Source organism: Amia ocellicauda, chromosome 17, assembly GCF_036373705.1.
Source record: "Amia ocellicauda isolate fAmiCal2 chromosome 17, fAmiCal2.hap1, whole genome shotgun sequence".
NCBI classification, from domain to species: domain Eukaryota; kingdom Metazoa; phylum Chordata; class Actinopteri; order Amiiformes; family Amiidae; genus Amia; species Amia ocellicauda.
In genome coordinates, this window is record NC_089866.1 from 18,123,963 (window position 1) to 18,148,650 (window position 24,688).

Consider the following 24,688-nt stretch of genomic DNA (forward strand, 5'->3'; position numbering starts at 1 on the left):
CATTATAATTTAGAGTGAAATTCCATTTATTGAGTCTGTTTTTCTTTTAAAAACTCTTCCTATGACCTTGTATTCTTTTTTACATTTCAAAGCAAGTAAGGTTGATGCTGGCGCTGATTTATGTGCAGAGCAGACATTTTTTTAATCTAAGTCAAACTAGCAAAACCGAACCAAACCAAATGTAAATATCATGCCCCCAAGATATGTGTTTAGAAAGCTGGAAGCCTTTTGGGCTGCATGGCTAACATGTTGCATCGTTTGCCATGAATTTCAACTAACAAGCAAGTTGCCAAGAGGAAGGAGTCAGCTGGTGATCTATGTTCAGAAGCACAGTTACAAACTCACATTCCTCTCCCCCCCGAGGACGTGGGATCTTAATCCGACAGGCACTGAGGGCGTTTTTTTAGGGAGGGGTACCAAAATCATACCAAACAGTGCCATGAATCAGTTCAATTTTTTCACCCCAAGACAAGAAAAGAAAGGGAAAAACAATCTCATTTTCTCTGTATTGACACATTCATCAATTGTGTGCTGACTGTTCCAAAGCCCTAGTACTAGTAGTAATCAAAAACACAATAAATGACAGAGAACCCTTTGCTCTTAACCCTGACTATGCCAGGAGTTATACAGTGAGAAATGCAGGTGCTCGGCTCCCCCTTTCAATTCAAAGATGTGCAATTGACCATTTTCCACAAACAAATAACATATGCTCAGTCTTCCAATAATCACGGGAATACAGGTCAACAAAATCACTAAGTATTTACAGAGTGTTTTGTCATTCTTGCAGGATCTTCTAGGCCGCTCAACGGGACTTCAGTACAAATCTATTACCCACAAGATCGGTCTTGTCCTTTTTTATTTTAGACTTAATTAAAAGATAATTCCCTGTCACTGATAGCCCTATTAGCAAAGATTATAGATAAATGAATAACCATCAAACTGCTGAATGAAGGCATTCATGTGACACACACCTAGCAGCAATTGCCCTCCCCTGGTTAATAAAACGTGATCTGAGTGAAACGCCACCCGCAAAGATGAGCACGGAGGAGGGTGCATGGAGAACAACCTGTAATTGGGTTTGTAATATCATCAGGACAATATTTTCCTATTTAACTCAGCCCCCCTCCCTCATTTCTCATATGGAAATGGATCTTTATAAATGATGTGCATAATGTACAAGCTGTAGAATGCATGAAGGATTTTGCTGCTCAAAAAATTCATTTAGACGCAATGCATCAGTAATGTCAATGAATCAGATGTAACCCAGGGCAAATTAATTTTGTTTTCAACAAGAGGAAGGAAAACTCATTCTCTGAAGAGCACAGACATCTGAGTGCTGCTCTAAATGTCTTAAAGGCACCCCACCTAACTCTGCTGTCATTGATAGACATCTGATGGCATTTTGATTGCTTTTTCAAAGGTAATGGTCTTTTTTGAAGAGTTGTTAGTAATGTGTTTAATATCTGAGGTTTGTAAAGTGAGCTGCGGCTTAATTGTTGCAAGCAGTGAGACGGTTTTAATCTAGAGCCAACAAAGTAAAGAAAAATCATACAGGTCTCTCTTTGGTGACAAGAAATCTCTGCAGTCTAATCAGGAGAAGCACATTTAAACTGAAAATACAATTTTAGAGCAGAGGAGTCGGGAGTGCTTTGAGTGGGCAGTCAGCCCACTGGAGCAGCTCAGACTCTAAAGAGAAAGGAAGGGATTCTGTCATAAGTCAATCACATGCTCTTGATGTCTCCTCTCTGTGATAGGTGCATTACTCATCTGGGTAAAATAAAGAGATTTGTTTCCTTGACATAAACCAGGAGCAACATCAAACACAACAGAACTAACTGGAGATCTCATGTATTCTTTTCTGTGCCCTTGGAGTCATTGGCTGCAAGCATGCAATAATCAAAGGGCCTTTAGAGATTGAATTTGATCTCCGGAAATCAGAAGCAGCTCAGCTCAGGGAACGTGAACTTCTTGCAAATGATATACCTCAAGGAATGCTGGGTTATACCGTTACAATTTTTCATTTTGATCAAATTGCCAGAAATTACTTTATGGTTTTGAGAAGAGGATAAATAAAAAAAACACAAAGAAAGCAAAGCAAAAGATGTTATGGTTTCAATGAAAGAACTGCACTTGACCTGTAATTGTATGTGCCACATTTCAAAGCATTCCAACATTAAGAACACAAATATGTCACAAAACCACCAATATAAGAAACCGTTCCCAAGATATTATTTTTGTGCTATATGTTTTTTTTTCAACATCTGTAAACTTGTACATTTCAATCCATTACTGGACACATTGCTGACGTGAACATACTGCACTGTTGGGACTTCCAAAAGGAAATGGAAATCAAATGTAACCTCACAAACTAAATCAATTATTAGTAAATTGAGAATGATCTGACCATATCACACATAATGTAATAATTTCTCCTGCTTCATTTATAAAACTGTCACAGTTCAAGTGTTAATTTCAGCAGTTACAATATCTGTATTAAAAAAAAAAAAAGGTTAAAAGGGTTTAGAGACTGAATCTATGATTTTATTATTTAAGTGTGCCCAACACATAGCTAGTCCCCTGTGTCACGCACAGAGCAGTAAAAGCAGTTCTTATAGCAGAAATTCAATATATTATTGCCGGGTAGAATAAAACCTCATGTGGTTTTTAATTGAATGTTAAAACTTGAAATGTGTGGCTAGGAAAAGAAAATGGGCCGCGTGTAAATAATGATTAATCTGTGAAGCATGGATTGCATTCAAATGATGAATCTTATGTACAGAAACCATTTATTACCAATTAAAAATGCATCAATGGGCCTGTTCCAGATCAGCAGGTAGGGAACCCTTCGATAGCCTGAGTCTGAAAGAGAGCAATTAACAGTCTTACCCATTCCCAATACCCCTACCAAGTCAGAGAAGATTAAAATGCCTCTAATTCTTAGATTCCAGGATGAATTAATCTCTTCCTTTCGCAATAATAATCCCCCCCACCACACAATCATTCATACACAGTTTATTCATCATGTATATGGATGCTATTAATCTAAAATGTGATATGATAAAATTAGTTTACATTTATCCTGCTACCAAGCCACAGAATTTGTTAATATATGAAAAGACGTGTTTGTTCTCACCATTACCCTCCATTACCCTTATTGCTACTGTGGCAAAGGCATGACAGAATAAGTATTCATCTACGCAGTGTCTTTTAATTACGTTTTTCTTTTTTCCTTTCAACTTTGTGGATTCTGTAAATGGATTTGTGATTTCTTCTCCCCGACCTTTGACTTAATATTTCGAAATGCATGAACTAGCATTTCATCTTTGCAAGACCTCCATTAGTAAGCCCTTCTGTACACACATACCATTAAGCACATGCAAATATTGTCTGCAGAGGTGGAAGGCCAAATAATAAATATGATCGACCCATGAAAGTACCAGATGATAAAAGAAAAGATAATTATACCGCAGTCAACTCCGCCAGTATTTTAATGAACTTCAGTGTAGATTCCCCTTCCTTTGTGTAGGGTATTAAACGCTAGAATGTAAGACAGAACAATACAATTCCGAATTGAAAAAGAATATCTACTGCAATTTTTGTTTTGTTTTGTTTGTGTGATACATTTTTTGGAGGGTAGTTTTCTTTATTTAGATCAACCACAATTTCCACAAGGAGCTCAGCCACAATACTATCTTCATATCTAGGTATGGTGAGGGAAACTCTCCTCTTTCTGTTACGAGTTGAGCCATCACTGCTGCTCTGTCCAGATATGCACAAGCTGAATGTGTAACTGGCACTGCGGGCTTTGCTTTGGGAGTGTGTTAAATGCACTGTCAATCAAAGCCAACTTCATCTGCATACTAATGGTCTTCATACTGCAAGAAGATCGCCCCATTCCTACTGAGGACCAGCTGAACACTTCTGGAAGGGTGTTTTCAGGCGTAGACGATCTCCACGTTTGAGACTAAATCTCTGCTCTTCGCACCATTGCCAACACCTCTATTCACAGTAATCATTTCATGGCTTGAAAATAAACAGAAAGCTCTTCCTGTTACTAAAGACGAAGTAAGTCCAAATTACATCACATTGTTTTCCTCCAGTTGAACATACTTTCCTCATGAATTATTCACTGCACCCTAGTGGACTCAGGTGAATTATTGAGATACCTGTAAACTTTACGGAGAGAGCAGTTTGTTTTGGCTATCGTCCCACTGTTTTATTTACAATATGCCCCGGCTGATGTTGTTAAAAACATCAACAGCTGGGCTTGAGGGATAAATGAATTATTGACATATGTTTCATCTCATTAGATTCTGAATTTCTCCGCACTGGTATGAATTTTTCAATAGATGCTCAGAGCAAGCAGCATCTTCTACATGCTTTACATAAGTACATTCTGCAGTTTATTCTCATGCAGAAAACAGCTGGGAACCTAGACCCAAAAAATCTATCAAAAGATACACTGGGACATTTATTCTTGTTTCAATAAAACCTCCCACAATCTAACAACAGGATTCCCTTGAAGTATTTTCATAACAACTAATTGGAATGGCTGTGCTAAAGGTTTAGGTTTCAGAGGTTATACCTGTCACTGGATTCTCTACAGCTAGAAACACATCATATTAAACAGTCCTTGAGATGTTAGAGCAGTAGTAGTCTTCATTTCATTTCTTATTTCGTATTGTGCTGTTGGATGAATATCTGTTGTTGTTTCCATTTAGTCTGTTTCCTTCCATATTACTGCAGATAAGAACTGCCATCTGAAAAGATTTCTAAAAACATATTGCGGTAAAGTGGGGAACTGTCAAGAGATGCCAAAATCTCTGAAGTGGATTGTTGGATCACTTTACGGCTAAACCCTGTGGAAAAAAAACGTACGATCCCCAGACTCGTTCTAATTGATTCAAACATCACGGTTATGATGATGGTGATTATTATAATAATTGGAATAGAATAGGAAATGGCAAACCTAACAAAAGTAAATGAATAAACAGCTGCAGCCACCACTGAGAACACATAACAGAACATGAAATAGGAAGATGGAAATCTACAAAAGGATGATCTAATAAACATGTTGAGACAGGAACCAGGAATCAAACCACTGTCGTGTCCAATCAATATTTTGTGTACACAGTCTAACTCAGTTATTTTAATGTTTCTGCAAGTTACTTAAACTTAAAAGGCTTTCGGCATATACTGATGTGTGCTTATTATGTTTATTTGGCTGTTTCACGGCCTCTGCAAAAAAAAAAACACATTATAGATATCAGAATGCGTATGATTATCTTAAAAAGAGAAATGGAGGATGGCAAACCATACTGCACAGAAATGAGGTGCCTAGGTGGGGTAACTTACTGAAATTACTATTTTCCCATAGCTGGATCTAAACCTGCTTGAAGGAGATAAAGGACTTCAGTTTTATGACCTGTCTAGCCGAGAAATAAATAAATAAAAGAAGGAAAAACACATACTAAAACAAAAAGCTAAAGGACAACAGACACAGATAACAAAGCAAAGCTGTGAAATTGTATTATACGTTACCCGCAGCTTGAGAGCCACAACGGTGTTAGAAATCGCAGGAACAAGCGTCGGTGAAGTGGAATGGTCTGATTGGGACTGACGTGGAGAAATTAGAGTATATTCACTCATTGTTAAGAGCCTTGCTGTGACTGACAAGAGTAATATTGGACCGTGGCTCCCCGTTACACCACTGTCAGGGGCCTTAAATTAAAGGACAACTTACAATGTTTTCCAGATGCCAAGATACTTGCCTCTCGTGATGGAATTATTAAATAAAAGCATTAACAGAAGCAACTTTTCTTTCAACCCCGAGAAGTTTGTTACCAAGACTGTCTAGGCGTATTGATGAGAAAATAAAGGTGTCCCCCCCAGAAAAAGTAAGAAGGTATGTTTAAGAATAACCAAATTTGGGAAAGTAAACAATACCAAAAAGACTGCAGATTATGTTGCAGTATATCTGCTAAAATTGCATTTCTTTAAACATATTTTCCAATTTGCCCTCAATTTGGTTTTTACAATTATATTACTGCTAGAAGTTTAAAGTAGAAGTCTCCATTTAGTTAATTTGGGATTTCCTCTGAAGATAATTTATTTTCAATTTAAAGTTTATATTCAAATCTAGACAAGTTTTTTAAAATATACATTTCTTTACATAAAAGACTGAAAATCTGAATTATGTGCAAAACGTCTGATGAATTGTTCCTGTTGTGGCTCTTGACAGACTCAACATTATACAAATAAAAACCTCCCTTTCAGCAAAAGCAATGTGCAAATTTGAGACATTCTGGCTGGAAGTAATCAAAGGTGGATAAAGAGATAAAGGCAAGGCTTAGATGGTACAGAGAAGTCTGTGTATATTAATCATCACTTTCCTAAGAACTATTTTCACCTGAGGCTTTTGAAACGTTATTGTCTCAGAGCTGCATCTTAAAGATGAAGCGTGTAATTTGGTTAAATTTGTTAATATGCATAAATCGAGTAGTTACATAACACTAGTATCTACGGATGTTCACAAAACCATAAAATAAGACCCTCTAAAAAAAACTCTCGTACCACTTACAGTACTCAGTCATGTGTTGGTGGTACATGGCGAGCTAAATCCCATTTTAGTCCACTACATTAGCAACCTTTGTCCACCCATTCAGATTTGCTCTACAAAGATAATAGGGCCCCACGCCTAGATGCACCCAGACACTAAAGCTTTTAGACAAGTCATTTGCTTTGGTTTTGCTCTGATATACAGTGTATGTTTTTGTCCCTAAGCCTGCAGATTTAATAAAGCCTGCTCCGCTGTAATATTCATCAGTGTAAAAAGGAAAATGTACAAACCTGAGAGAAGTAAATTATTTTGATGTCTCCCTAACAGAGGCAATCAGAAACAAATTGAAAAACTTCTCCAGCTGATTTGCAGCAAACAAAAATCTATTTTGGGCGCTGACGAAGGTGGCAAAACGGCAGTCGCAGTTGATGGGTCACATGGTTGCCAAAAAATAGCCAAGTATGATATGGACTGAGTCCGGTAAAAACGAAATAAAATACTCATTGCATTTCATTGCATTGGATTACATTTTAAAAAGTGTAACTTTTGTTGACATTCCAATATGGACTAACTATGTGGGCCTAGCATCAATCACACTATATCCATTTAATTTAATGTTATACTTCACAACATCCAATTTAATAAAACTGAAGCATGTAGTTTCAGTAGAATGGGTGGGAACAGTTGAAAACAATGTAATTCTTACTGAAAAAGATGTTGCTCTAATTATTATAAGCTGGTTATTCTTTCCCAGGCTTATATACAATTATATAGACCCAGACCTAATTTGTCATATTTTGAATTTTCACTTTTGTTTTGAGCTGCGTTTCACTGCTAGCAAATTAAGCAACATAATTAGGACACTGTGCCATTATAGCATTCTGAAAAGCAGGATTTAAACAAACCTGGACCTGTCATAAAACATAACCCACTGTGCCTCATTATGCAAAGCGTACTAAGTATTTATTCCCGCAGTAAAAGCATGATTTTAAAGAATTTAAAACAGAGGAGAGAAGATCCGTAATGTAATTTATACCGGCTACCAAATGTGCTCCTTAGACAGCACCACCTAATGATTACATCCCTTAAGTGTTATCATAAATCATATTCCCATTACCTCGAAAAGCATTGTTTCACACATGTCACGTCTCACAAAATTTGGAAGCGAGATTGCTACGTCTCTCCCAAAAGAGAATACAATAATTCTGGTGCCAACTCATTTTCACTGCACATTCCCATGTTGCTGCAGTTCCTGCAACTTTTAGAGACAAGATGTTATTCCCGAGAGGACAGGATTGAAATGTTTATTAAGATATTTTTTTTACCTTTAAATAAAAGTAAAATGATCATCAAAATGAGCAGAATGTTGGATGAAACTCTAAATTTAAAAGACACATACACACTACAGACACACACAAACATACACATTATAACAAAAGAATCACGGTCACATTTCTCGACGACTTCAAAGCCAGGGCCAGTGTAATGAAGTTGGTAGACTGTTACAGCTGTTAACCAGTCGAGGAAGAAAAAAAAAATGCTTTGATAACTGAAGCTCTGAAATGTGGGCATATTTCAAAGGAAGTCAATAGCACCAGCAGAACAATATGTTTCGTAAGATAGGGGGCAATAGATCCCCTGCTCCTCGAAAACTATTATCAACCGCACTTCAGAAATGAAAGGCAATTTTCTGAAGCTAAGTTTCTGAAGCAGTTCATTATGTGCGAGAATCTCAAGAGAGTGAATTTCTACGCCGTTTATTCGTCTTCTCCAGCAATGAAGCTCGGGCTTATTAAAAGGCATTCAAGAAAGGCAGCACATTGCGAAGGTCTTTAAAGCTGTGAGGTTAGTTATTTAGTTAATAGTTTAGTTAATAACTACTTCAGGAAAGGTAGGAAATCAAAGCACAGAAACTAAATCCATATTCTGTTCATTTTATATGTTAAGATTTCATAAAAGATACTAGAGAAAAAGAACCCGTTTATATTTTTATTCTAAAATAGATTATAGGGATAACAAACAAAACAGAATGCACAAGTGAACCATATCGAGATCAGAAAATCTATTGAAACCGGGAAGAGTTTGTTTCAGCTCTGCAGTTTATGACGAAAAAAAAAAAAAAGCATAATCGTTTCTAAAATTGCGATTAAAGGAAGAAGCATGAGAAGCATAGTCAATTACAGAGTTCAGTCTTTCCTTGGAAATGTATTTCATGTTGACCTTTAGACAAAGCAACATTCATTTCCATTAACTGTCATGGCTCAGCCCGTGTCACACATGCTGTGATTAGAGACAGGAGGCAGTACACATGAACTGTCACAATACCAACTGTACAAAGCAGCCCCCTTCATGATGTGCAATACCAAAAGCAAGGACCACTCGTGACTTACATTCATTTATTTTGGTTCATTATTTGCAGAACTAATTTGTGTAACCAAATCCACTCAACTGGTTCAACAAGGAATGGATTGGAAAAGCGACTTTCTAAATTGTCCTATGGGCAGCAAAACACTACCATCTTCTGCGTCAATTGTCAAGTGGTCGAACCTCATGGGCACATTCATTGGGTGCTTCTTCACGGGTGAAACGGGCAGCAGACTAGACGTTTCTGAACCACTGAGGTAGAAAAGCATAGTGCACCTCCGTGGAATGACCGGAAAGTGGTTCCATGGGATTTCCTTTTTTTGTTTTGCTGTTTCCACTGTGGCTTCTACTCTGCAGCAGTAAGAATGAGATAAATCCAGGGCAACAAACAAAACAAAAAAGTCAGTCTATGCCCTTGCACAACCTTGCTTTCTTATCCCCACTCCGTGCGTGGTGTGTTCATCCAAACCCCAAGAGGTGGAGGCAGAAGGGAGGCTGGGAGATCTGGTATGGAAAGAAAATGAGGAGGCAAGTCGCTCTCCAGTGAACCTTCAGCCCCTTCTTCCTCAAGAGTGCTGGAAAGAGAGAGATGCATAGTGTGTTTTTTTTTTTTTTCCTTATCCTGCTGTTGTCTAGTGTTATAAAGTGTTATTTCTTGATAGGCAAACTTTCACAAAGACTTAGAAGGGAAGCTTGGAAAACACGGCATTAAGATGTTAAACATCACTATTTAATTTTCTCTTAAGCATCAAGTACGGATAACTCCTGCGTCTCACAACAGGTGGGCCATTAAGTATGAATGGATGTGTCACGGAATTGTATTTAAATTAAATAAGTTCGTCATAGAAAAAGAACTAACACTTGTGTGTCCTCAAAATATTTTAAAGTTAAGTAGGCATGACTCATTGAATTACATCAATAGCTTACATACCTTAAAAATAAGAATTATCACTTCATACAGGGATAAATTAATTAATCTAACACCTACATAACAATCAGAATCAGACACTGGATACTGTATTTCAATGCCGAATGGAGAGACTTGACACAATACACCATTGTAATACATCAGTAGGTTAGTTGTGCCATTTTAGGCCATAACCACAGTCTGGATCCCAAACCCTGGCCAACACCAACATTAAAAACCTCACATAGATGCAAAACATAGCTAAATTACTCAAAATAACCTCAATAAAAAACTTAAAATGTAATCTGAAAGACCACTGCTATATTCATCTAGATCTCAAATTAAAACATACCGTAGCTTGAACACATTTTCCAATTTGGGATTTCCATTACATGTTATTACGAAAATATTCATAAACATCAAAATCATTCATTAACAGAGATATGGGACAAAAAAAAGTGCCTAACGTCTAAAACATGTGGAGAATCTTTACTCTCTGATTTTGCATGGCAGTGCAGAGAGCAGAGACATTTCTCCATAACACTTTTTATGAGAGAAGTGGGTTAACTTCCCCATTTTAAGTCCAAATAACAGGTGGATTGGTGTGCCCCCAAAAAAGATACATTAAGTAACTGCACCTTAGACTTGAAATGGTTGGGAAACAATGGTCTACTCCACACTTACGCACAGGGCTAACAACAAACCCACACAACATGCTCCGTTTGCTTTACCTTTCGCAGCCAGGTTCTGCTTTCCTCTTCTCTCTCCGTGCCAGCCAGTCCTCGATGCCCCGCTCTGAAGGCACTCTGCCTAGTCCACGGTCCTCTTTAAGCCTTCTCTCACCTGGGTGATAGAGAGAAAATAATGAATGGTTTCTGAGAAGAATGGAATGATTTGGCATGTATGGAGTACCAGTCCAGGGCAAAGTGATGTATGTCAATGACAACTCATATTTACCGACATCTGACTGAACATCAATAGCAGGCATCTGACACGCATTGGGCCACAGTGAACCACTATTAATTAAGCTTGACCTGAAGTGCATTTCTGGACTACATACCCTGTACCAGTTTACCGTTGTCTGCTTGAACCCTTTCTAAAACCGACTCGGCTTCAATGATCTATGAGGGAAGAGTTTATTTTAATATCTGAAGCCCTGTGAATTCTAATCTCATGCACCTCTTTTAAGTACAAAGAACAAATATAAACTCTTAATCAGACTTCCCAGGCATTTTCAGGATGTTAGCTAACTGGCGTAACCAATCAGAACAGAGTGACATCGTCTGCATTTCCCTTCTGACTATTTGTTGTTTTCAAGATCCTTGGTCCTGAGTAGAAACCTAACAAAGAGCCCAGTAAACACAATGGACAGAAACTGTCAAAACGGGGAAATTATCGAACTTTTACAAATGTCCAGAATTGGACCGTGTCTCCTCTCCCGAATCCACAGGCTTCTACTGAATGTCAATCCCAAGGCTACAGAGCTCTTTCAGGCATTCTGTCTTCTGTGTGAAAGGGGGCCGCCCAGCATTTTGCCAGCATTCAAAGACAGTGTGAATGGCGGTGCAATAGCAAAGAAAACACTGCCTGCTTTTTGCTGATATGCGAGTGTGAAAGGGACTAAAAAACTCTGACAGTGTTTTAGCTCCGCCATGTGGAAGTCAAGCTGACCTACCTTCAATGTGCCGTTTTAAATCAGCCAAGTCCTGCTCTGACATATGAGAGAATCTGCAGTTCGAGCCAAAAACACACTGGCCTGAAAGAAACACACACACTCAAATTATAATAATACTTGTTCTTAAATTAATAAAAACAAATCTCAAAACTAGTCAAAAAACTTGTCCATTCTACAAACAATTCTTAGCAATGTACAATATTTGATCGCAATTGCTAGTAATTTAAAGTGTAAGTAAATCTATTACTTATGTTAAAGTAAACAAAACAAATACTTGTTATAGTTTAATATAACAAATGAAGTTACAACAACAATGCACTCTGCAAGTAATTGTAATTAATAGACGACTAGAAATTCAAGTAATCCAATTACTGGTTTAAGCAATGCCGATTTCCAAAATTAGTAAATCTGCAGAAATGAGCAGTAAATAATAGTAATTTATAGTAATATGCAAGTAATGTAGTAATGTAGTATGTAGTAATTTTATAGTAAATTTATATGTAGTAATTTTATATTGTTATAAGTCAAATTAAAAAATACTAAGTAAGCTATTTCTTGCGTGCACAAGAAAAACTACTTATTTTTTCAAATGAATCTGCATAGGTTTACACAAGTTTTTTTTTTATGTACTAGAAATGAATACCTGTCTGGAGAAACTTCCTACAAGGCTTTTTCGTCCGTTCATCGGCCAGGATCGCAGCTGCATCTGTGAAATAACATTGTGTGATATTTATTTCTCATCCGTAAGTCTTTTAAATACATTAGGGGCACAATACGATTAAATAAACTACTGCAATTGAATTATAATGAAATGTATACCTTACATTAACCAAAGCTACATTTGCACTCCATTCTGAATGTGTGTGTTAGTGGATGATGGTTAGTGTTATAGCTTCTAAACAGTGTTTTCAGGTACTTCTCATATTTGATTCCTAGTGGAAAAATATATAATGTGTAAATTAGCAAAGGTGTTGGACAGAGCAAATCAAAACTGTGATCTTGCCTCTGAAGTTGTCGAACCAGGCCTTCTTGCATCTTTGGTGCTGAACCCCGTTTAGATGCTTCTTCCTGTTGTGCATGTTGTCCTGGAAGGAGCGGTCACAGTAATCACAGTAATACCGCTTCCCCATGGCCCCTCCTGTCCCAGATGTGCTGCAAAACAAGCAGACACATGTGACACTGTAACACTGAGGAACTGAGCAACAAAACAAAACATGCATTCCTTATTTGTTTATTCAAATCGGTGGATGGTTGCTCTAAAACGTACACGATGCCTTGGATCAGTTTGAGTTTTACGTTGACTTACAGTACAGCTTTGCTATACATTTAAATATGTATTAAATAGGCTACATAAATGTACTTGCTAATTAGGACAGACATGCAAATGTGTTATTAAGTGAGTACGTAAAGCATTAATTTAATAATTTATAATAATAGAGCCAAATGAAATTAAGGTCAACTATAGCTAGTTAGCTAAATAAATTATTTGTGGGTGATAATGAAGTTCATTCGTTTCACAACCCTTAATACTTTCATTACCTTCTGCTACTATGACGTTAGATATAGCCTGTTGTTTTCTTTAATGTTTCACAAACAAAGTAGAAACGTATACGGAATGCTACTGACTTACCTGTAATATTTTCTTGTAATGTAAAATTACGATACAGTATTTTAATTGTGAAATAAAGTGCACGCCACCGGCATGTTTACACAGTACTATATCCGGTTGAGAAACTTTTTCAAACTTCCTCTTTTGAAAATGAGGATTCTGGGAAATGTATTTTATTTCTACTTCCGCCTTTCCTACGCACTGTTGCGAACTGCAGATACAACAAAGGTACCACGAATTGTCCCTGACAGGACCACATATATATTATATTTGCATAGTATTTGCATAGTATATATACCTATGGCCAGGACTTTGGGCGTTTTTTATTCCCTTACAGGACAACCGAAGGCTGTCCATACATTAGCGATCTCATTGGCCAGCCTTGAAATTCTCGGTTTCTGATTGGTGTGTTACTGATTTTTGTTTTGGAGGGGCTGGATTGGTTGCAGGCTTTTTGGCGCCTTTCTGTTGAACGTCAGACGACACTCCGAACAGTAAATGCTGGTTGCAGATCTGTAAATGCGTAAGTATCATTTTGTATTTTATTTGACTTTTTATCTCTTATTATTTCACACAAAAAGAGGATTTGTTTTTAGCTGGACGCCGTTGAAATGCGCTTAAACAAAACATATTCTTTTTTTTTCTTTTGCTGCATAGCTGTTTTGCCTCATATTGTAATGTTTACCAACATATGACAAGGAACGCTTAACACTACAAAAGAGACTGGATTCCGTAGAACAGAGTAGAATGTTTGAGGTTAGAATGAGACTCAATTATGTAGAACGTATCTTGTCTCCATTCGATCTTGATTTGATTCGATCTTAATATGTTGCACTATATTCCATTAAAGCGCCAGGTGATTTATATTTGCCACTCGCCCTGCTTTCAAAAACCGTGCCAGGTGCGAGCAGGCGAGCTTAATCAGCCCTGTGTAAATGCAACACTAAAATGTATTATTCATAGTGTAGCGTGTCAGGGGCTACGCCCTGGCCTGGTACTACGTGCGGTGTTATAGGGCAAACCGTACGTGATTAGGCCTGTTAGGGACTAGTTCCTCTTGCATAACGGTGTAGGAATACGCCGTATGCAACAGGAGTGCCAGGAGACTGTGCATGTGATTGTGGGAGGGTCCCTGCTAAATTGAGTCCCTATCGTGCTTCCGTTATGTTTTGTGATTGGTTAATTGGGCTTGGTGATATAGGGTGAACAAGCGGGGATAGGTGTACTACCGGCAAAACCGGTAGTGGTTCTCATTCCATATCTTTGGAGACTTACCATTTTTACAAGATATCACAGTATTATTGCTTGCAAATTCGTGGCACCATTTATACAGTCCAGTTTCTAAAGGAGCAATCTAGAGGAAGTACCTCGTACAAATTAAGTTCTCTGATCATCTCGCCGACTTTCTCCTGCAGGTGATGTGAAAGAAGGAGCTGAAGAGAGATCCTCCCTTTCGTCTCGTTTGCACCCGGGAAAGGGAAAATCTGCAGAAAGTGTGGAAAGATACCTTGGAGACGTTCAGATTATGTGTGACTCGAGATCAAGAGGCTGCAATAATTGATTAAAGGTCACGGAGAGGTCAGCACCAGCAATGATCATTGCATGGGAACAGCGTGCGAATAGGCGCGTTCGAATGGAAGAACTCGGGCCACGTTTTGTAAGCCACCCCCTCTGGCAGTACTGTGAGAACCAGGTTACTTCCAGAATAATGACAGCGACTTTGAAGGCCATCAGCTGTGCTTTCATGCCACTGCAAATACGGCATATCAATCGCACACGTCCATGATGCTATGCCAAGGTACATGAGACTGTTATCAGAGACGGTGATCCCAATGAAACACCAGTAGAGCCACAGCAGGTCTCCCACACGGAGCGCTTCATCAGTGGACACCAGATCACCAGCATAAACCCCATAGAGAGAGACCGGGCTTCAGGGTTGTAGGCATGTGGTTATCACTGTGTATCAGAATCTATATCATGGTGGGGTGGATTGTCTTTGTAAGAGTGTTAAAATAGCCCCTTGTTTATGTGACGGTGCCGGTGTTTGACCTAGTCTTTCTGTGTTTGATACTGAGAAGTTTGTCCACATGTTTATTTTGGTTTTAAGACTGTTGTTAAATGCATCCATTGATGGTTGTGTCCCTCTCTACACCTGACTGATCTGTTTTTGGTTATTTTATTGTAAATGTTTACTTTTTCACTGTTCCCTTCGCAGAAATAAATAGCCACTGTTTATAATGGCATGTCCCCCTCTTTTGTCTTCTATTGGTCGAGAGGCTCAAAGTTAGCCGGATCTGTGCAGTGAAAGCACTTGACCAGTGATTGGCAATTCCAAAATAATTTAAAATGTATACAAAAAATAGTCCATCCATTACTGCAGGGTTCGTGGCAGGCGTTTTGCGGAGAGGTGCGTGTGACGTCAGACAGCCCGCAGACATGAGCAGGATGCGCAGCCGTAGTTGTGGTTGGGAATAAAACTACACGTCCCAGAATCCTTTCACCATTTCCGTTTCCGCTCTGGGGCTACTACCGCTTTCAACATGGCGCTCGGTCGGCAGATCTACAACTTGCTCTTCAAGAGGACCTCCACCTTCACCCTGACCATCGTGGTGGCGGCCGTGGTGTTCGAGCGGGCCTTCGACCAGGGCGGAGATGCCCTCTTCGAGCAGCTCAATCGCGGGGTGAGTGTGACAGAAACCCCGGGGTCGGTTCAAGTGACTAAGGGCTGTGGGCCTGACCTCCAGGGGAAGGACAGTTTATACGGTGTGCTAGGTGTCTAGGTGGTGTAGAGACATGGAAATACATCAGCTGCAATATATTATTAATATTACTGATAGTAGCAATACTATAGTATAATTGGTAACAACACGTTCGCCTACTTTATTTTTTAGCTACACGTCCTGTTGTTTGGCCTCCGGCTGGGCTGTGTAACTAGTTGTTGACACTTCTTCTACACACGTTTCCAAAGATCATGCAGAGATGTGATGTAAAATAGGAATAAAACCATACCTGCGTGATGATAAAGCCATTTCCCAACCCTTGACTGATACCCGTGGTTACTGTCCGTTCACTGAAAATACATATGCTCTACATTTCTCTTCATGGTGAATATAAATCTTATTTTTTTGTAGAAACTGTGGAAACACATTAAGCACAACTACGAGAAGGAAGAATGACGTGCCTCTGTGCGGGACTGCGATCGGTCCTGATGCCATTCCCCAGCACTGGTGGAGACCCCCAGTAGGAGACCTCGGACCCCCAACCCCCGGGTCGCCATGCCCGGCAATAGACACTCAACTCAATTCCCTCCAGCCGCCACGACCAACAGCGGACACCACTCTGGCCATCATCCACCTGTGATTTATCGTTTAATGTATTGACATTTAATTAGTAATAAATACTCTTCAAACTCCTACAATTCTTAAATGTATTGTTTAGCCCTGATCCTGTGTTCCCCATTTCACAATATTGCAAAAACACGTTTGATTATGGTTTAATTGTGTGTGTGGGAGGTGGGGAAATACAAATACAAAATCCAGACAATACCTTGTTCTACTGTAAACCAGATGCAACATGATTCAAAATATAAAACGAATGTAATGGCTGAAGAGACCCTTCTTATTGATATGCATAATATATATATATAATTATATATGTTTAGTATGTATCTTAGACCCCTTTTACAAAGAACCAAAGAACAACTGATGCCTTTTTTTAATGATAAAGGGGGTATCAAGTCTAATATAAATCATTAGTATGTATTTGCATGCTTTTTGGGCATTTAAAAAATAGCAACTTGAGATTTGTGGTTTTAGCTCTTGTATGAATTTGTCATAATGGCTTTGAATTGCAGAAATATTGCAGTTCAACCACATTGTACACTTCGAAGAGGCTTTCCAATACACCACACATCAGAGCTCTAGTGTGAATTAGATGGGATTGTTATTTGTCAAGGTGATTGGCGTTATGCTTCTTCCGTAAGGGACATTTAGAATTTGGTTGATATCCAGCTGTGGGTTGCTTTCCTTGCCTTTGAACTGTCGGAGGTAAAATTGCAGGGTCAGTTTCCGAGTCATGACTTTGAGTCCCAGGAAGGCAGCCAAGATCTCCGAGAGGATGAAGAGGAGGTAGATGATGTGGATGGCTCGCTCCAGCGGAAGGATGATGATCCCTTCGTCCATCAGGAAGAAAAGCACGATGGGGAGCTGGAACAGGAAGGTAAGGAGCCAAAAGCCGGCCAGCTCTGGCACCTGATAAAACAGTGGAACGAAAAATGGTGGGTGGAAAAAGTCAGTGGAAAGACTTAAATGAAATAGTTTCAGAAGTGGCAAATGTCTTAAATATTGTTTTGTTCTAATAAAGCCATTATATGTATGTAGGAATGTGTTCCTCCTCTGAAATCTGTTTTCAGTTAAACATTTTAATGTTTTTCTTCTCTAAAATGAAGTGTAGGGGGATCGTTCTAAGGTTATCCCACCAATTGGGATTCCAGTTACTCACCCTCTCCTTCAGGTTTCCTACGTAGCCAAGATAGAGACGCGAACACTCGAGCACTGTGAGGAGGATGACCCCTGTCACCAACAGACACTGGTAGTAGCCAGGCAAGAGAGAGAACTAAAAACATAAAAGTGAGATGAAAACCAAATACTTTAGTCCAAGCAAAATGTATTCAGGAACAGATTTGTATTTGCTCAGATTTCAATTACCTTTAATTCCAGCATACATACTTCAGAAACCCACCAGAAAGGGAAAAAAAAGACATTGAAATACAGCAGCATCTGCAGAGGTAGGTGGGACACTATCTCATGTTCTGAAAAAGAAATATGGACAATACAGCACATTTTGACAGAACAAGAACTATCTGTGCCTGTTACAGACATTTGTCACTCACTTTCAAATAATGAAACAGGTTGTCTATCTTGCTATTATCAAGGTAGGAGTAACATGTTAGACAATAAACATGGATTTCTCAAGAAAATGAAAGAGAAACATTATTCTACTTTGAGCAAGGTGACGAGAAATGCCACAAAGGAAGTTTACGTCTGGGATCCCAGTAAACACAAAATGTGTATTGAGTTGAGTGGATTACCTGCTGTGTATCTCTGTCCATCTTTACTGTCCCGAGTTCTGTTGTGCGTGAATAGAGACCCGCTGGCATGAGCTAGGCCCAGACGCAGGTTCTGAGGAATGGGGGTGTAAAATACAGGCATGGCAGCATGACAAACAGTTCACAGCCCTCCTTTCTGATCTTCCAGACTAGAGTGCTCTCCATCTGCTGCTACAGCGAGTGGATTAGCAAATGGAGAACGCACTGCAAATCGGATTAGGTACAAGGAGGCAGTCTGACGGGACATTAGAGATGATTTGCATAGGCAGGGAGGGGGTCTATCAATTGCCAAAGTGATGCACAGCAAAAATAAATAAATAAACCTTGGAGAAGACTCAATTTGGACTTTAAAACAGGTATGTAAATCAATACCTTTGTAAGCAAAGTAAAATGTAAAGATGTATATTATTGCAAAGGTGAAAATATACTTTGTGTCTCATGGCCTAATTAATTTACTGCAGAAATGCATTATTACAAAGCATTTAAAAACTTGCAAACCTTCTCTAATTCAGGAGGCATGTAACATTAACTAAATAAAAGCAAAGAAATCCTTGTCTGCTTTTGATTCTCTGATCCCAAGGGTGAAACAAACCATATATAACTGCAAAAACAGGTTAAAATTGTTTACTTTCAGGATGCAGAAATGCAGAAATAAACACAAACCACACTACATTATTATTGTTAATATGTTTAATTATCATCATAATTCTCCTTTAGACATTGAATGGTTTCAGCTGCTTTGTACTGCGTGAAGTACTCTTGTCCTCCGTCTGAAACCAGGCATGGTTTGCCTTTCAGTCACAGACATCATTCTCACTTCCTGCAGCAGTGTCAGAGCTGACCACTAGACGTCCTCAAAGCTCGTCTCTGGGAGCCTGCAGAGGGAAGTGCTGGAATTCCTCGGGAACCTCTTCCCCTTTCTGCAGCCTTTTATAGAAGCCCAGCGAGTCCAGGAGAGCGCTGATCTCGTCTGCTTTCATGTCCTTCACTGCCACAGTCTAGAACAATTCCACTTACATGGATTATTCTTGTCTTTTGCACTTCAAGTCAAACTAAACGTCAAGTCTCTGTCCACCCCTCACCTCTGCCAATACACTCCCATTATTTTATCAATGCATATCTGTGGTTCCAAATGGGCAAATTGGATTGCTGCTCTTCATTATGATACAATAATTAATCATCTCATTCCTCTGCTATTTGTTTTATGAGTCACACACACAGGTAAGTAAATACCACTGGAATATGAATGGAAACATGATTAAATAGTTTTTAAACAAGACCTGTGAGTATAATCTTGCAGAAGGTAACATTTATGGTCTAAGTACATTGATGAACCTCAGGAGAGCAGACTTCTTACCTTCACAATTTCTCCTTCGTCATTGTAGAGAAGAAGTTGTGGTTCTGCAGCATCCTGGGAGTCATATTCTAGGTTATGGCTTTAGCAAATAAGTTAAGGCAAAGTCTGTATTTGAAAAAGTGAATCATTATACATTTTTTATTAAAAAGTGAAGTATATAGGCCACAAAAACATTTGTGAAAGAGTAAACGGCAACTTTTATTATTTTGAACGGGAACATTGTGCCAAAGGATACTATAGTGCCCACCGCTCCATCAGAAACTCTCGAAGCTCAGGCATTTTCTTGATTGATCATCCAACTACGCTGGGAGCCTGACAGAACAAAATGAAGCGGAGGGAAAACATTCATTAATGTCTTTCTACAGAGTGAATGAATGACAAATAAAAAACAAAAGTATACTGTGTAGCTGTTCGAGTATAAATAGAAGGTCAATAAAATATATAAATCATCACACTTACAATCAGTTTTCCCCAGGCAATGTCCAGCTTTTCTTTAACATTCGTTTCTGAACTATTATCTGCATGGATTCCTGTAGCAGATAAGACCAGAGCACACAGCAGAAAGGCCCACATCTTCATCCAAACAGAGCGGCTAAAATAGAGCACAGACATACACAGAAATATTCAAAAGGCTACATCTGAAGTCAGGTGTGGACTAAACCATATCTGAGCGTGTGTAGGGTGTGTATTGGTGCCGGGGGCTTTCATTAATTATTTCTCCTTAGAATGATAATATCCACACAACGCATATTGTCCAGAACCAAACACAAAGGAATCATATATCAATCAAAAGGAAAAAGATACTTTTCTCGGTTTATTTTCAATTATAGGTTTCAATATGTTAACCCCTAGCAGACTTTTAAAAGTTTATTCCAGGAGAACTTGAATAAGACCACTTCTCGTCCTTGACAGCAGGTGTGGTCTTATCAGTTTTCCCAATACACTGGTTCGGACAGCCAAGGGGGAATGGGTAATGTTTAGTCGCAAAAGAAAAAAAACTTCAGCCTTGAAATGTGGCTGCACAAAAAATCCAATTTAAATGTTAAAGGTTTAGATTAGTTGTGGGTGAAAATTTAAGATCTCTTTAAGTGTATTTTGATTTTCTTTTATACCATACAATACCCATTTCAGAAGACTTGCCAACAACACAGAAGGTCTGGTATGTGAATGCATATTAGATAAGAATAAACTGCAATACAGTAAGTCTCAGATTCAATGAAAACCTCGACTTTTCTGCTAACTGAAAAATCCAAACCCAGTACTTTACATCAACTCTCCATCGTATAGGCAAGAGGCTAGGCTTCAGCAAAGAGGACGCCTCCATCAAGGGACGTGATTTGAAATCGGCAGCTTGAACACAGTTTTGATTTAATCTGACCTCTATTCGGTTGGGAAAAAAACAGCCCCATCAACACCTTCAGAGCATTAGCAATACGATAATAAAGTTTCTGTTCAAATTGGTATTGAAATGAGATTCTACTCTCCTGTATTGCTTTTCTGGAGTCAGCCTACAAGATCTCATACTTATACACCTAAATGATCTTAATTAAAAGAAAGTGGATGTGAATAGAATATCCGTAAGAAAGTGTAGTTCTCATGTTTCCCCTCCAGAAGGCAAACAAGTCCCAGCGTTTCTTTTTCTTGGCTCAAGTAAGTGTAGAATGTACTTCCAATTCCAGCCACAGACAATTGTCTAACCCACTAAAATAAACCGTTCCAGATAGGGCTGTCACAGAAACCATCTTTTCCCTGTCAACTCTGCACCCGTGACATCACACAGTGGGTTGTTATATAGGTGCTGAGTCAAAAACTAGTTCGGACAGGATATTTTACTTTGAACGACCAGGATATTTCCGGGGGGGTGGGTTGTTACACATTGCATGCATCTGGAGCACAATTTACAGACACGTTATTTTTATTTTTGGTTACATGGTGTGTTGCTTCGTTCTCACTTCTAGTTGAATCCACCCATGTGGACTGGATCTGAACGTGAAGTATGCAGTTCCCTGTGCATTCCTGATGTCCAGTCTAATGAATCTGTTTGCTTATAAACAAGTTGCAGGAAAGAGGATAAGACCTTGCCTGTTTTGATCATTTTATACATGCATTTTCCTTTGGCCATCAATCAAATCCTGCTCTGTAAGTATTTATAACTGTACACCACATTTGTGTTCCATTTACCTGAAAGGACTTTTAAGTATTTTAGTTTCAAGGGTTCCCTGTCCTGTGCGTTGCAAGAGCGTGGTGTAGTCGGTAACAGACAGTAGAGGGTGTTACAATTAACAACCTGCAAAAAAAAGTGGCAACATACAGATTGAAATAAGAATCAGTCTCTGAGAACTTAGATTGTAATTTCAGCTGAGCAAGTACATTTCAGCACTTTGCATGTAGCAGTGTGATGGCCTAATCAGGGCCTAATGTCATTATAGATATTACAAAAAGTGAAATGGAGCCATATACAGAGTGAGAAATATGCTGTTGTTGTATTTGTGCACCTATTCTGACACGGTTTGGGAAAGCCGGTGCTGAAAGTGCAGTGAAATACCACCACGGCCGGCCCGTTTCGCTTCCTCCCGGAGTTTCGTCATCACAGCCAGGCCTGCAGATGAAATATTTTCTCCCGAACAGTTTGGACTACATCCCTCACGGGGGAGAGAGTCGAGGGAGCAGATCAGAAAAAGAGCCTGTTAACATTTGTTAGCATGGCTTCGGTCAGACGGCAGAGAAAGCAATAACAGTCGCATTCCACAGCTGGTGAAAATGTGGAAAGTTGGAGCCGTGGTAGAAGGCAGGTCATTTGGTCACAGTAACTGGTCCCTGTGGAGTTAATGTGTAACAGAACTCTGTTCCCTGCATCTCAAAACGAGTGGAAAAAAAAAACGTTTTAACTCCAGATGGGATTTCAACCAGGTTATTCCCATAATATTTAATGTATATGGGAAAATACACAGTTTTTACCTTTCTACAGAACCGAGGTTTTGTCTGTACTGCTCCAGTGTGCCACAGCTGCTCAATTCTTCCTCTAACTTTTTTTAAACTCCCATGAAGTTAATTTTGTCTTCTTGAAACAGACAGTATACTGGGTAATAATTATTTGACTAAATCTGGTGTTAAAGTGACCACAGATGTATTTAAAGAAGTACAATCTGGAACTTGAGATATTCTATTTATTTTATTGGAATGGCAATGAATTATTAAGCAGTCATTGTAGTGGATTGCAATACCGTTCTAGATTTTCCATGATGATGTCTATGATGTCTGAAACTTTAATGAAATCCTGAAGTGGTTTTGGGCCGGATCTCCTGGTCCCTATCTTGTTTTTCAGACTCGGCAGTAAAAGCTCGTTACCGCTTACTAAACTTCCCTTCACTAATTCTGCCGCTCTACAAACCAAGGTGGTTCTTTTGATCTCTGCTGTCTGGAAATAATCATACAGGCTAATTGAGACCTCATTAAACCTTTCTTGGTTGTTGTTTTTAATTAAATCTGGTAGTAGCATATTGGGGGGAAAAATGTAGTGGAATAACTGGTGTGGGGGGGTGGGGGGCTTTTCAGCAAACAAATAATTTGGATTCTCATGTGAATGTATTTGTTCTTCCACACAATTGATAAACAAGTGTAATGTATGATTGTAAAATTGTTCAAATCACATGCATGTTCCTGTAATTTAATGTTTTACTTGTTACAGTCCTTACTTTGTGTTTTGTGTGTTAATCTATATGGTTCTTTCTTCTCAGATTATAATTATCCATGGTTGTTGACCAATCTGGAAAAAAACCTGTCTTTGTTACAAAATCCATTTTCAGAACAACTAACACAACACGAGAGAGTTATCCCACAATGTGTCTGATTAGGTCCTATGTGCTGTTAGCAGGCTATTGTTTTAACAGCAAAAACAAACAAATATACACATATAAATCACACATTTGTTTGGATTAGTGGTTTTCATTTCCTTTTGAGAACAGAAAACAACAGTATAATGGCACTCTGAATATACTCAGTTTTAGATGGTTTTGACCACAAGCAGCTTTCTGAGCAAGGAAAAACCCTTCTTCAATTTAATAGGTGTAAATCGTGATTAAAGTGGATTATATTACATGTGCAGATCAGATGTCAAAAATAAACTTCATGCTAAAGCCATGTGTGGTACAGGCTGACACCGCAATTCAAAAGCGACATTATTAACAAAGAGACAACACTTTCAAAGCAGATGAGGACCAGCTCAATTCAGCAGCTGCTCTCCTTGTTATAGAACTATTTGTTCCTCCTAATCTGTATTAATCCCAATTCACAACGTGTGCAATAGACGACCTTGGTTTTCCAATGATGCACAATTTCTGTAAAGGTCAGTTTTGTAATATAAAGTTTTAAACCATCATGAAATAAAAGACACTGAGGACAAAAAGAAAACAGAGGAAAAGGAAAGTTAGTCCTCTTATGCAGTAGCGAGCTTCAAAATGTTTTCCCCCTTGTGTTTTCAGAGCCCAATAACAATAAAAAAAGAATAAAAACGAAATATTTGGCAAGATGTAAAGAGGCTGAACAATGTAGGCTATGTTATAGTTAACCCTGCCAACAGAAACCACCAACTACCATAAGTAAGGGAGTATTTATTTTAAAATAAGCCATCACTTTGCTGAGCAGGCACTTTTCTTAAACAGCCGCATTAAGCTGTGTTTTTAAGTTACAAATGGGGGGTCCTGAATTACAGTGTGTGTCACCAAGCTGTAGTTAGAAACTTCAGATTCTGTTAAAACTCATACTTTTGTCCATGAGTCACTAACTTTATAGTTATGATTGACAGAACATAATATACATTAAAAATACATGTATATATATATATATATAATACAAAGGTAGAGCTTTTAGAGAGGGCTATTTATTGTTTGGGGGAGGGGGAAAGAGGGAATGTAATATTTCGAAAAACATTTATTAGTACTCGTAACTTGCAGTGCAAACAGACTGGTGTCTCTGTGGAGGAAGTCATTTAGTTGACTGGCATGACAATAAAGACATAGTTGGAGAAAGCGTTCTTAACTTTGGGACGTTAACAGGAGGCGATAAAAGATTCCACAAATGATTTAAAACTATGCTTTATGTTTTTTTTTAT

The 24,688-nt window shown here is 38.7% G+C and overlaps 4 protein-coding genes and 1 long non-coding RNA gene across 5 annotated transcripts; 2 read left to right on the plus strand and 3 right to left on the minus strand.

Annotated features, from left to right (window-relative positions):
- Window positions 1-8,534: 8,534 nt before the first annotated feature.
- zmat5 (zinc finger, matrin-type 5) lies at window positions 8,535-13,248 on the minus strand. Its single transcript, XM_066690120.1, has 6 exons — window positions 13,136-13,248; window positions 12,509-12,657; window positions 12,149-12,211; window positions 11,506-11,586; window positions 10,562-10,673; window positions 8,535-9,498 (listed from the first exon to the last, which is right to left on the minus strand). The coding sequence occupies exons 2-6, from the start codon at window positions 12,633-12,635 to the stop codon at window positions 9,357-9,359; spliced, it is 525 nt and encodes a 174-aa protein (XP_066546217.1). The 5' UTR covers window positions 12,636-12,657; window positions 13,136-13,248; the 3' UTR covers window positions 8,535-9,356.
- A 78-nt stretch (window positions 13,249-13,326) lies between these two features.
- LOC136713137 (uncharacterized) lies at window positions 13,327-15,354 on the plus strand. The gene is made up of 2 exons (XR_010804910.1): window positions 13,327-13,637; window positions 14,530-15,354. It is a non-coding gene; the product is annotated as an uncharacterized LOC136713137 (long non-coding RNA).
- Window positions 15,355-15,617: 263 nt separating this feature from the next.
- On the plus strand, window positions 15,618-16,526 carry uqcr10 (ubiquinol-cytochrome c reductase, complex III subunit X). Its single transcript, XM_066689585.1, has 2 exons — window positions 15,618-15,795; window positions 16,246-16,526. The coding sequence occupies exons 1-2, from the start codon at window positions 15,655-15,657 to the stop codon at window positions 16,288-16,290; spliced, it is 186 nt and encodes a 61-aa protein (XP_066545682.1). The 5' UTR covers window positions 15,618-15,654; the 3' UTR covers window positions 16,291-16,526.
- A 74-nt stretch (window positions 16,527-16,600) lies between these two features.
- Window positions 16,601-18,383, minus strand: LOC136712799 (transmembrane protein 17A). Its single transcript, XM_066689584.1, has 4 exons — window positions 18,204-18,383; window positions 17,821-17,924; window positions 17,615-17,728; window positions 16,601-17,364 (listed from the first exon to the last, which is right to left on the minus strand). The coding sequence occupies exons 1-4, from the start codon at window positions 18,322-18,324 to the stop codon at window positions 17,044-17,046; spliced, it is 660 nt and encodes a 219-aa protein (XP_066545681.1). The 5' UTR covers window positions 18,325-18,383; the 3' UTR covers window positions 16,601-17,043.
- Window positions 18,384-18,904: 521 nt separating this feature from the next.
- Window positions 18,905-20,242, minus strand: selenoe (selenoprotein e). Its single transcript, XM_066689586.1, has 4 exons — window positions 20,038-20,242; window positions 19,814-19,890; window positions 19,579-19,657; window positions 18,905-19,219 (listed from the first exon to the last, which is right to left on the minus strand). Exons 1-4 carry the CDS (start codon window positions 20,188-20,190, stop codon window positions 19,076-19,078), a joined length of 453 nt encoding a protein of 150 aa, XP_066545683.1. The 5' UTR covers window positions 20,191-20,242; the 3' UTR covers window positions 18,905-19,075.
- Between the last annotated feature and the right edge of the window lie 4,446 nt (window positions 20,243-24,688).